Source organism: Oenanthe melanoleuca, chromosome 3 (assembly GCF_029582105.1).
Source record: "Oenanthe melanoleuca isolate GR-GAL-2019-014 chromosome 3, OMel1.0, whole genome shotgun sequence".
NCBI lineage: Eukaryota > Metazoa > Chordata > Aves > Passeriformes > Muscicapidae > Oenanthe > Oenanthe melanoleuca.
In genome coordinates this window covers 19,777,647-19,790,464 of record NC_079336.1, presented here as the reverse complement: position 1 = coordinate 19,790,464, position 12,818 = coordinate 19,777,647, and the positions used below count along the sequence as shown (strand labels likewise).

The following is a 12,818-nucleotide window of genomic DNA, read 5'->3' as shown; positions in this document are numbered from 1 at the left end:
CAATAGAAACCTAGAGATTTCATAAACAAAATCACTCATGGGTAGTACTCATTATGTACTCACCTCACTGTTTTCGACTTCTTTATCATTAATAACAAATCTGAAAGTAGAATCTGGAGATAAGCTTTCAGCCTGAATCCAGAAACGAACTTCTCCTTTATCAAGAACCTCATAAGCTAATTCTGATTTCAGTGGTATTGCTACAAAAAGAAAATAATCAAAAATCAATAGTGCATTAAACCTTTTGAGAAATAGGTATATCACAGTAAAATATTAGCAATTCCCTATTATTTATGGATTTCTGGATATCAAATAAATTTTACACTGGGAAAAGTCCTCTAATGCAGTCTTTGGCTGATTTTTAAATTAATTTCTCAAAGGGAGAAGAGAATTTACAGCTTACTGTTTGTACATTGTGTAAGGATTTGGCTAGTAACAATCTATAATGCATTGTCATTAAACTTTAGAGGCATTTAGGAACAATGATTTTATTCAATGTCAACTAATATTCTTCTAAAAAAAGTAAAAGATAAGGAAGAAAGGTGTTCCATGGTAAATGAAGCTGCCGTGAAAAATGAAGTTGCCATTATCTCAAGAAGAACTCCAGTCATTAGTATGCAATTATATTCCTTCTAGAAGTGTCTAATAGATTCAGATCTTCAACTTACTTGGATTCTTTATTTCATAGCTTAATGCCATCAAACGTTCAAACTCTGAAAATAAGAAAAATGTACATGTTTTAATTTATTCTGAAAAATGCCTACAGCAAATGGGTGCCAACAAAATAAATATCAGCATTAGCAAAGTTATCTCCTTAAAACTTTTACATGAATACACAATTCTTCAGGAAATGATTGAAAAATAAGATTTAGGAAATATAAATTCTGATTTTAAACTCTAAAAATATCAATATGAAAGAAAGATGGGAAACAAAAGCTTCTAAGCAGTGTAAAGTTTCCTTTATCCCCCTGTTTCATTTCTCATACTGTTCCTGAAAATTTTGTTTTACAGTGGCAGGACACAAGGTTGAGTGCAGCTTAGTCTGAAAACAGTACAGAAAGCTCTAGTTAATGCACCAGATCCTCATGAAGGCTATGTGAGAGTCTAGAATTCTGTTCTTTAGATTTTCATACTAATCCTATTTTCATAGTCATTATCAATAAAGATTTGGAAAATTAACATTACTGCCAATTCCAAATTTACAGATAATATAAAGACCAGAGAAAATTAGCATGGATTTATGACATGATAGAGGATTTAGCAAAATTACAAGAGAATTTACAGTTTATAGTTCTAGTATAGAGAGTGTAAATGGGCAGTGAAATTATGGTCTTCAGTGTTAAGATGCAAAATCTGGTATATTTTTTTCTGCTTTTTTTTGGTTGGTTGGTTTGGTTTTGATTTTTTTCCCTGAGCATGGATTTCTTCTCAACACCTACTTGGAAAGGGTGGTTTGACATGTTTCTCACTGTGATTCCTTAAATGGCTTAGTAGGTTGAGAAGCAGAGGGATTTTAATACTTGAGGAACTGGCAATTGTAGCCGAGGACTGGGAATGCACCTAAGTATTTTTATTTTAAGTAAAATAGCAAACTCTCCTCTTTGCTTTTTATGTCAGTATTTCTCAATGATAAAACAAAGTGAGACTGAAGCAAAGTATTGTGAATCCAATGAAACAAAATAGCTACAATGAAATAAAGCAAAACAAAATACATATGTAAGCCAAATGATAATTTAACCCAGTGTATTTAGACCTTGTTAAAGTATTTTCATTTTTCTCACTAATTTCCTGCATCTTTGTTATGAGAAACAGCATCTAGAGCCTCAAGCACGACTGAAAGTGTAAGGGATATTTACAAACATCATTATAATCCCAGCATAAGGAAAACAATTCTAATTTGCCATATTTTTTTATCTTTATCTAGAGGATGTTGCCTGAAGTTGTCCCAGCTTTCATTATTATGATAATCAGAAAAATAAGTAATCACACAAAGCCTGTTGTGTGTTCTTTTTTGTTTTTCTTTAATGCATAGGATATAATGTGAAAGTTGTAGGGTTCTATTCTTTTTTCCTTAGGCAATTTTTAGTGTACTTGAGGTGATACAGTGAAGAAAGATTTTAAATTGTAAGAACCTTACCTTCATCATCCATAACGAAGCTGGAGGAAACCCCATCTGTGTCACTAACTGAGATGGAGTAAGTTCCCAAGTCTGATTTATCAGGATTTTTGAAGTACAGCTTAGAACTAAAACCACCAATGAAGAAGAATATAATTAGCTGGTTATCACATTTTTAACATGACTTACTGATTTCCTTTGGTAGACTGGCATGACTTACTGATTTCCTTCTGTTTCAATCTTAAACTTATGAGAATCTTCAATCTCCTCATAAGATTTGCCCCATGCAAAATGAGATGCATCTGTTGCTTCTTTGCACTCAAAAGCCAGGTAAATATTACCCTCATCATCCACACCTGAATAGATTTCTTTTGTTCCTGCAAAATAGGAATCAACTCAAATGTCAAGACTGCATCTTTCTGTCAAAGTGCAAATCATAAATTACTAAAGCCCACATCTATTTTGTCCTAAAATATACTGATTTTATTAGCAGATCTTAAAGCAGATTTATGTCATTTGCTGATTCAGGATCACATGCTAGTTAGTTTCTTACTCTACATGCAAGAAAGGAATGACAATACTAATAAATGCTTATTGAGAAACAAAATGGATAAGATATAACTGAATATGAGATGACATGAATGTTTAAACAAACCAGTTTTATTATCATTCCTGGATCTTTAATAAATATGTTGCCACAATAAGTAGCACCTTTGTTAGAATAAAAAACAGAATAACTGATTATCAGATAAGTCCTGCAGTAAGTAAAGGAAAAAAAATCTAATCACTGTCTCTGTGTACACATGATTTTTTTTCTTTAATTTTTATGTCTAAGAGCTTCTTAATTCTTTAACTATATATAATATCAAATTAGGTTGATTAAACTCAATGCCAAGTGTTTTAGTACTTTAGAAACAGGAAATTCATGTTACCTGGCCGTTCCTCAACAAGCACTGGTTCAGATATCTCAGATGACTTGCCTACCCCAGCATCATTCACTGCACGAACTTTGAAAACATAGGTATGACCCTGATGTAAATCAGTGACCTTAAACAAGATAAAGGGCAAAGCCAATTTAAAAAACAATCTAAACTATTTTGTTTATTCCTATGAAGATATTAGCAGAAGCTAATATCTTTTTTATACTAAATCAGAACATCTAGTACCCAGTTTTATATTAGTATTAATTAATGAAAATGTTACCTTAAAATAACGCTTTGGAGTAGGTTTTTCATTAGCAGTGATCCAGTCTTCTTTATCTACTTCCTTATAGTCCACTAAATATCCAGTAATAGGGCTTTTGCCTTCATACACAGGAGCTTTCCACAGAAGAACTAGTGAAGTGTTTCTAATTTCACATATCATGAGATCATAGGCAGGACCTGAAATGTTTCAAATATTGTAAATTTATTTCAATACAATTAAGCTTTGCAAGCTGTCACTGGAGAAGCTGAAATGTATCACTATAATTTTGAATGTATTTGCTTCCAAAAATCTCATCCTTTACAATACACCTGGTATATGTGGTACTTAGGTCATTTTCCCCTCATGGCTGTATACAGCAACACCTCTCTTATACAGTGAGTGACATTAGTATTCTGAAGCATACTTTCTAAGCTAGATCTCAGTAACTCTTTTTTAAGGTTAAGTTAATCATGTGGAAAATCCATTCAGTTTAAGATTTTCCAACAAGCAAGAGAGGCTTCTTGTCTATTATTTAACTCACCAGCCTCACATCAAAGTTGCTTCACTGAGCCTGATTCAGGTTAATAATTTAACATCAGGATTTTTATCTTTTCATTAGTATACATTGGCCATGATCTTTCAAAGTAAACTAAAATCCAGTGGCAACAAGGGACTTTGGATCAGCCTTCTTGTTCCCTGAGAGAATTTTTATTGTGAGCTGGATAGCTGCAGCCAATGGGAACTTCTAGGTATGAATGATATCTGTTAGAAGAAAAAATTAAACCAAAAATACCCTGATACTCTACAAATAAGTGAGAGTTTAAGTTTATGTTCCTCCTACTATACTTTCCTTCTCCTTCACCTAACTGTTGAAGTACCATTCAGTCTAACTGATAGCAATTATTTTTTTACTATACTCTTGATAATTATTTACACTATACTCTTGATATTTATTTCTACTGATAAATAAATATAAATGTAAAGGCATAATCATATGAGTTTCCTACCACAGTCAAACATTCATGATAGAATACTCATATTCAGTCAAATTATTGCTTGCTCCTTGTGCTTTAGATGTAGAGCAAGGTAAGCTGAAATCTTAAAGATTAGCTTGACACAGTTTTCAAGACATTAATTTGCCCTACAACACATAATTTAAAATAATAATAAAAAAAAGGAGTGAAAAACCTCACAAATAAATCTGATTGCCATTCCAGCCTACATTATGTCAACCAATGATGAATGAACATAAAATTTGTAAAGGTTGATATTCAGCAAATATACTGGGGGAAAGAAAAAAAAATAGAAAAGTTTTTCTCCAAAGTGGATAAACACATTTCAGAAAAGAAACATATTAAATATCCTTATAAGGATAAACATTAGATTTCTCATGGAAAAACTTACATTTTCAAGGAATCTAAAGCCCTCCCTCGAGCTCTTTAAAAATCCCAATCTGAATGTCTATATATCCACAGATAATTAAAAATCCACCCTCAAATGGACCCAATAGAAATCTAGACAGCAGAAGGAAAAGTGTAATGAAGCATGTTCTATTCTGAGGAGTCTGAAAATAGACAGACATTTCTTTTTATTTAAAGCAATGTAAGATAATCCATTAACTATCATTGCTAACTCACAGAAACTCACAGAGACACCTAAGACCAAAGTTCTGTGGAAGGATTAAATAATTATGGACTCTGGGCAAAGAGTCCATCTCTTGTGCTGGAAATTTTGCAAAAGGTTTTGGCCTTTCTAAGGAAACCTTCCTTCTGTATCAAAAGATGGAAGAATATTTTGTTGACACTGGGAGTATATTGCAGTCACATTGCATTAGTTCTTCAATATCTTTAGTCAGTCAGAGAAGAGGGTCAGGCTCTTTCTCCCAGTCTTAAATCTCAGCTATTTATTTTCATTATTGTTAAGCCATTGTTTAAAAATGTATTTTAAAAAGAGGCTTATGAGATATTTAACAGGTTTGTAGTTTTGAGGTTTTTGGCGGGATGGACAACGTTTTTTGCTTGTAGTGGGAGGTTTTAAGCAGGAGGAAAGCAATACTGTCTGTTCAACTCATATCATAATGAGAAAAACATAATCAGCCAGACACTAAAAAGGTCAGATTGTTCATTATGGAAATTTCACTCTCTCTATTTCCATTTCACATTTTATTTTATTTCTTTATCTGTCATTTTAAATGAAGGATAATTTTTACTTCTTTACACACCACATAAAGTCAATGATGTTTTGAAAACACATAAATTGTAGATAATTTCTATAAGAAAAATAATTGTTCAAATGATGATGCATTTACACTAAATATTATGAGATTATAAGAAAATATAATTAAAGTGAAGTGAGTTAAGGTAATTAGATTAACCATTTCGTTATTGACAGTTTGTCTTATAACCATAAAAATCCATATGGTAAAACTTATGAACCCTGAAGAATTTAGCTAAAAAACATAAAGACAAACAGGCTTTCAACAAAGAATATGGGCATTTAAAGGAACTAACTTGGAACTTAACAATGTAATTTTTGTTTTAGAGGGCAAAAGGGGGATTTTTAAGAAGGCAAATGACCTGCAGAAGGTGGAGTTACAGTTACTTTACTCAGCACTGACAAATATTTGTTTGGATTAGTGTCTCCAGTTTGTGCACTGCCATTCAAGAAAGAAGTGAACCAACTAGAGAAAGAAGAAGAGCAAAAATATTTGTCATTAACAATAGGGAATACATGATCTATAGGGAAGGCTGCAGGAAGAAAGATTCAGGAATGTTAGAGAAACTTTCAAACTGCAAGTATAGCAAGGTTAGGAATGGATCTTGTTCAAAGAACCTGGACATTTCATGAGGAGAAGACTTTAAAGATAGATTAGATAAGCCTCTGTCAAGGAGATAGGTATAGGTGACCTGCAAGTGAGCAAGCAGCTGGATTAGATTTGAGAGTCTGTCCTCATAAACAATTCCATGATCTTATCAAATTTTTTCTTGTTCCAGGTAAGAACTACCTTTTGCCTAGGATAGAAAACTGAAATTTCCCTGCCTTGTTATGTCACCTCACTAGTAATTTAGATAGTTTTAAAATTCCAAATTTAGGAGTTTTGTGGGGTTTTTTTCTTTACTGAGAAAGTAACAATGTGAATATTTATGCTCAGAGCAGATGCTTTAGGTGTCAGACAGCTCCTGATGACATAAACAAATATTAGAATGAATTTTTAGGTACATTCCAAAGCTCAGTGTCATATATACAATTCAATACAACAACATAGCAGTATTTTACAGCATTTGCAGGAAAAGAAGGTAGAAATATTTTAAAGTGCTAGGCCCCTGTGTTTTCACCATGGGCTGTATTTGTGGCACATTTTGTTTAAGCAAATCAGTCCAGACATCAGAAACAGCATCAAATGTATTTCTCAGTATGGGTAATGGTGTTACAGTGTTATAAAATAATAAGAATGGACCTCCAGAAGCACTTTTATAGCATATTTACGGGCCTTGAATATTGCTGTGGGGGAATAATTCCTTAGATGTTTACCATTTTTATATTTAAAACATTATATAGAACATATTATTTAAAAATATAGCATATATATATATCCATATCTATTATATATTATGTATTACATAACAAATCTATATGCTCACATGAGGTAGGTTGCAGTTTAACTTCCTTTTGGTGACAGTCCCAAATTCATAGTACTTATAATTGCAATTAATACTCTTCAGCTGCATCTGCACTTCCAATATACAGACAACCTAAACACAGGGCTTGGGTACTGGTGCACAGTCATTCCTGCTGTGTTTGTTAGCACATTTTTTCTAACACTGGCTAATAATAATCTCTCAGGTAACACCCAGGTACAATCTAGGGAAAACACACACACATGGCACACTAAAGACTAGCTGTGCCATTTGTGTCTACTGTCAAGAAACAAACTCCTCTTATGTGTTATTTATGATTGAAAGCTAACATAGTTTTGGAGTCTGAAACTCCAGGAATATTCTTCATAGGCTGCATTTATGGTGCAGAGATTTTGTACAGGTGGTGAGGGTGAGGTGGAGCTTGCAGGCTTGAAGAGGTGATAGAAACACATAAAGGCTCAACATTATTCTGAGCTTATGAGAGCAGTGAAGGAAAGGGACACTCAACAAGTTAAGGTCATTGTTTCCCAGGAGACTCAATGCCATTATTGGGGGTGTGGAGGTAACTTTTAACAGATCTCAGAAGCAAGGGCAATCACAAAAGGTACTATGGAAGAAATCAAGCAAAAGACATCCTGCAGAACTCTGTGGCTGTGTTTTAAGAATTTTGAGAATCATGAACAACCAACAGACTTACCAGGTTCTGGCATAGTCCAGGCTTTACACTTAAAATGCTCACTGGGATCTGAAGGTTGACCTATTCCAACCAGATTTGCAGCAGCAACTTTGAATTCATAGAAGGCATCTTCAATCAAATCCTCTACCTTTTTCAATTTGAGAAAACAATTCAATATATCAAAAGCCATGATTTATATTACTTTAATAAATACTCAAATATGAACATTAGTTAATTAAGAACCAGACCTGACTGCCATGCTGAAAGGTCTAATATGAAGATCTTACTCTTAAACCAAACACACTGCAGAGTTCTATATTATATGCCCACATTTCAGTCACATAATCCTATGAATAACAGCACTCATATATTGGCATGAAAAGTTGTAAGAGCTTAGAGCAAAGGTTCAAGGAGCCCAATCCATGAATAACCACTAGCAGATACTTATGGGTGAGTGTTCTAAAATGAAATACCTTCTTGCATTGCTTGTGAATGACTGTCTACAGCCATCCACTTAAGCAAAAGTTTAAACTGTGTATTGGTTAGAAAGGTCACAATGGACTGACCTGGGAAGAAAAGGAAATTATAGGAAACTGAAAGAAAAATAATTCAGTTAGTTCCCACCGTGCTGATATAACTCCAGGAAAGAGCCTCTCAGTAGTATTTTGTGGCTCATAGGAGTCTTTTGATGTTTGTGCCATTACAAAGTGAGAAAGTAAGCACTGGTAATAGGATGAGCAGAATCCATAATATTCCTCTGCAAACACCCCTGGTAAATGAACTCTGATTTATCTAATGAGCCCAACCCCACACCAGCATGTCAGATTTTGAGATTAAAGTAGAGGACTAAAACACATGAATGTCTTGACACCCAGACCACCTCATGTCAGCAGCCCTCTTCTGTCCTCATTCTAGAACACCTAAATACAAAAAACCAAGTCTTCTACACCTGATTCCTCTGAATGATTTTCCCACAATTATATTTAATCAAATGTCTCAAGAGAGACAGCTGAGACTAGTACTCCTGTTGGAGATGCCAAACAGTTTTTCATTAATAAATAGTTTGAAAATGTGAAATAAAAAAGGATTTTGGTGTCATTTTTTTAACAATAAAAAACATGTGATGGTAACAAACATATGGGGTAGCATCAAATACAAGACCAAAGCAAACAAGGTAACACAGAAAAGTTAGGCACTAAAATAATTTAGACACAATTTCCTGAAGACAAGGAGCTTCATACAAGCCACAAGACAGAATAACAAATCAGTCTGTAAAAATTGTTTTGAAATCCCAGGTTATTAAGGGAAAGAATATTTGTGGGGTTCCCACAGAATTATTTAATCAGAGAAGGTTAAACCTTTAGTGATTTCCCAGTGCTAAACTGAATATCTTGGGCATTCTCTGTTTGCAGTATGCCATAAAATATTCTGTGCTACTAAAAGCTGTCTTGGTTTTATTTCCCATCAGTATTTCAGAATCTAGTCATTCAAAGTAACGTAGGAAGATGCACCTTTAGGCATAAATACAGTTACTGGCAGGATTGACACTTAAATATCTAGTTAAATTCTCAATGGTGGATCCTAATTTACATTACTCATTTGTTTGCAAATGCATTAAAAATAAAAATATGTGGAAAACATTGCTTAGTACTGCCCTTTCATGCCTATCCTACCTGTCCCTTTTATTTCTCAACATCCTTGCTCTGTCTGCTGTCAGGTGCCAGTCATAGAATCAGTCAGAAGCACAAAAGCATCTGAGTATTGCTGCCTGCCTTCTATGCATGAAACATTCTTCTTCAGCTCATCTGCATCTCATTTGACACTTCAGTGTCAAATACCTGCAAGACTTGCTTCTGCCCTAGGGTTTACAGGAAATTTGCTGACTTGCAGAAATAAGATTTTAAGTATTAGTGAGTAAAATCTGATTGTTTAACTTAATTTTAAAAGCACCACATTATTGATTATTTGCTGTATCTTATCTCCCTAACTTTTCTTCATGGAAGCTCACATCCAAATTTTCCTATTTTAAGAAACATTTAATATGTTGCAAGTTCAACAAGAAGTAATTTATTTCAAAACTGGTACTCTTTGAAGGAGGTGACAAGATATAAGGCTGAGTTCATTAATATACATGCTTTTTCAGTTGAGGGCAGATTTTGATAATAAGAACAGGGACAGTTATATTTTTTATTTTTTTTTCTTAATCCAACTCCATTTAATTTACCAGTCCTCAGTTCTACAGAGAGTAGTTATCTGTCTTGCTAAATGTTTCCATCCTTTCTCTGTATATTGTTATAGTGGTGATGTATACAGTGATCATTAATGAAAATAGCTTGTGGAACATTTTATAGCTCATCTTTTTTCTTCTGAAAAATGTGCCTCACACTTTTCCCTGAAAAATGTTCTTATCTGAATGGTCTTGTTCATATTAGAATTTCATAGTAGGGGATGGCACTGATTCTTTAGCCCAGGTTTAACATTGTTGCACTCCAAATGGAAGTACCTGGTTATGTTGAGGTAAGTATTTAAAGAATTTCTCTGTTAAAAAAAATCCAAAGAAAAAATTCAAATCAACTCCAAAAATACAATGATCAAAAAATACTAACCATATAAATGGTCTGGGTAATAAGGGAAGAATTGACTTCATGCCAGTTTTGATGGTTAGCTTCCCGTTTATCCATGTAATAGCCAAGGATTGGTGAACCTCCACTGTATGTTGGTGCTTTCCAGCCAAGGGTCATTGAATGCCCATCACAGTTCAGAAGAGTGATGCCATGAGGATAAGAAGGACAAGCTACAAGAAAATAATCAACCTGAGAGTTAGGAGAGAGTCTAAAACACTGCAGTGTAGAAGTTGCTTAGCATTTTTTATATTGCTTCTATTTTCTGCAGCATACTACTCTCAGCTGCATAATGATTGCAAAGCAGTTGTAAAGTTGCTAACCAACATTCATTTTATCACCAGATATAAGCATGGAAGGTTTTAAAACATCTTCCTAACATTTTGCCCTCTCAGAAGGTAGCAAGGAAGAATAGATGATCTTTGCAGGTAAATAGTAATGCCAGCAAGTGTCTCCAGACCCAAAATCATGCTAAAAGATTTAAGTGGGTCAAAAGATCTCTTGCTAGTAAGAAAAAAAATGAAGCTGCTCAAATGCTATTGAAATACAGTAAAAATCATTTAATAAAAAAAAGAAAAAATGATTATAAACTTGAATGGAATTAAGTCATATAACTGACTGATCTATGGCCACCACAGTTTTCCTGTATTATCCTGATATTATATGCTTTTTTCAGACTGTGACTACTTTTTGCCCTAGAAAGAATAGAAGATACTTATACTATCAGTAGCTTAACCCGTGTTGAGGCACTAAAGTAATGTCCTTCATGAGGTTACTTGAATGGGTTTAATCCCTTCTGCAGCAGAAGCAGAAATGTCAGCAAGGCACATTGATAGGGATGAAGAAAACCCTTTTTCTTTTTAATCCCCTCCCATTGTAGCAAGCAGTTTTGTATTTGTCATCCATACTTGAAAGTCTGTCCAAAGATACCCTTTCCTGACACTGGGGTGCTTCAATCAGTACAGCTAAACACCTGGCCTAAAGCTGATCTGATACTTTCAGCTTACCAGTATAACTTGAGAGAATGTGACTTACCTCATTCAGAAGAGAACACATTTGCAAAGCCCTTAGTACACTCTCTGATCTTGTAGCTGTACTAGTGACCCCCTTGAAAACTGATAATACTCAGCAGAACTGCCCTCTCAGTCTTTTTTTTTTTCTTTTTTCAGATATGGTGCTATACTCAGAGGTCTCAAAATGTGGCCTTTGTGTTTGCTGCCACTTCTTGGTAAATAAGAATGACTGTAGAAAATTCCTGTAAATAGTTCTAAAATACTGCTACAGAAAAATTCTGACCATGCTGATGTTAAGTCATCTATGAATAGTCCTGCTAAATTCCCATAAAGGCTACAAAAATGGATAAAAACCATTCACATCCCATAAGTGTGCAAGATCCATGTGCTCTGTGTTTGGTGGAATACCCCATGCAACCCTCATCTCAAAGCACACAGTGACAAACAGGTGCAAGTGCATTTACAACATTGTGGTGATAAATGTGCAAGTGTCCATGCACCACCTACCCATATGAGACACACTTCCTCCTAAAAAGTCAAATAGAGTAACTTTGTCAGTAACATACAAATTTACTTTCTGTTGACTATCCTGAATTATAAATCTTTTAGAAGGCTATTTCTCACAAGTGTGTCTACTGGTCTTCTCCAAGAGGTAGAGGGCACTCTGCTGAGGAAATTGTGTCCTATTTAAAATTTTTCAGTATGGAACTGAACTGCCCCTTAATTCAAATTGAATCATGATATCCCAGATCTGTGTACTCTTTGTTGTAAACACTTATTCAGCCTTTCACTTAGCATGTACCATTCCCACTGAAGGTTGCAGGACAGATCTTACACAGAATTTTGTTTGTAGGACAGTCCACCAGGAGAGGTAGATTGTGTTCCAATCTGGGGCAAAAAAATGGGATTTACTGGAACTCTTCTAAATGGAGCAGATTCCATGCTAAAATATTTTGCACCACTCCAAGTCCCTCAGAAAATAATTGTCTAACTTAATCAGTATTAAAATTTCTTTGATACAGCCTAGGAGCAAAAGGCAACCTGATCATTAAAGTGCATCTTACCCAATATTTCTAACAGTCATTATTAATAACTTTTTTTTAATAAAACAATGTCTTTTCTCTAGAATAGCCACATGCCAGAGAATAGACATCATTAAACAGATGTGCATGATGGCTGCAAGGTATATATTCTAGTAAATCAAACCAAAAGAGATGATTGCTGAAAATGTGTCTCTCATTCTGGAAAAAAGAACCTGAGTTGCACAGAATCACACTTACTAAGAGCTGCCTGCACTGTTACAGCCTCTGACTCCTGGGAGTTTTCACTCAATCCCAAAGCATTTGCAGCTTTCACACGGAAGACATACTGCTCTCCAGTTTCCAAACCATGAACAACAAACCTGGGTTAAGAAAGATAGCATCACACATTAGCATATATTTTACAGTTGTGTGAATATATACATTTTATGCTGCAACTTGAAATTTTTGTATCAATTAAAAAGCTCAACTTCTCAAGTGCTTCACAAAGGAAAATATTTCCAAGAGGGAAATGCAATCCAATGGCATG

General features: G+C 34.4%; 1 protein-coding gene across 4 annotated transcripts in view; it reads right to left on the bottom strand.

Moving 5' to 3' along the window:
- The window catches only part of MYOM2 (myomesin 2), a 74,335-nt gene that overhangs the window by 21,074 nt on the left and 40,443 nt on the right, over positions 1-12,818 (bottom strand). For 2 of the 4 annotated variants that reach the window (XM_056488478.1, XM_056488480.1), the window contains 9 exons: positions 12,530-12,651; positions 10,218-10,409; positions 7,637-7,759; positions 3,320-3,498; positions 3,049-3,163; positions 2,337-2,493; positions 2,138-2,244; positions 669-713; positions 64-200 (listed from right to left, as the gene is read on the bottom strand). In XM_056488478.1, coding sequence (XP_056344453.1) covers positions 64-200; positions 669-713; positions 2,138-2,244; positions 2,337-2,493; positions 3,049-3,163; positions 3,320-3,498; positions 7,637-7,759; positions 10,218-10,409; positions 12,530-12,651 — 1,177 coding nt within the window. Of the gene's footprint in view, positions 1-63; positions 201-668; positions 714-2,137; positions 2,245-2,336; positions 2,494-3,048; positions 3,164-3,319; positions 3,499-7,636; positions 7,764-10,217; positions 10,410-12,529; positions 12,652-12,818 lie in introns of all 4 variants that reach the window. The other 2 variants (XM_056488477.1, XM_056488479.1) reach the window with 1 other exon arrangement.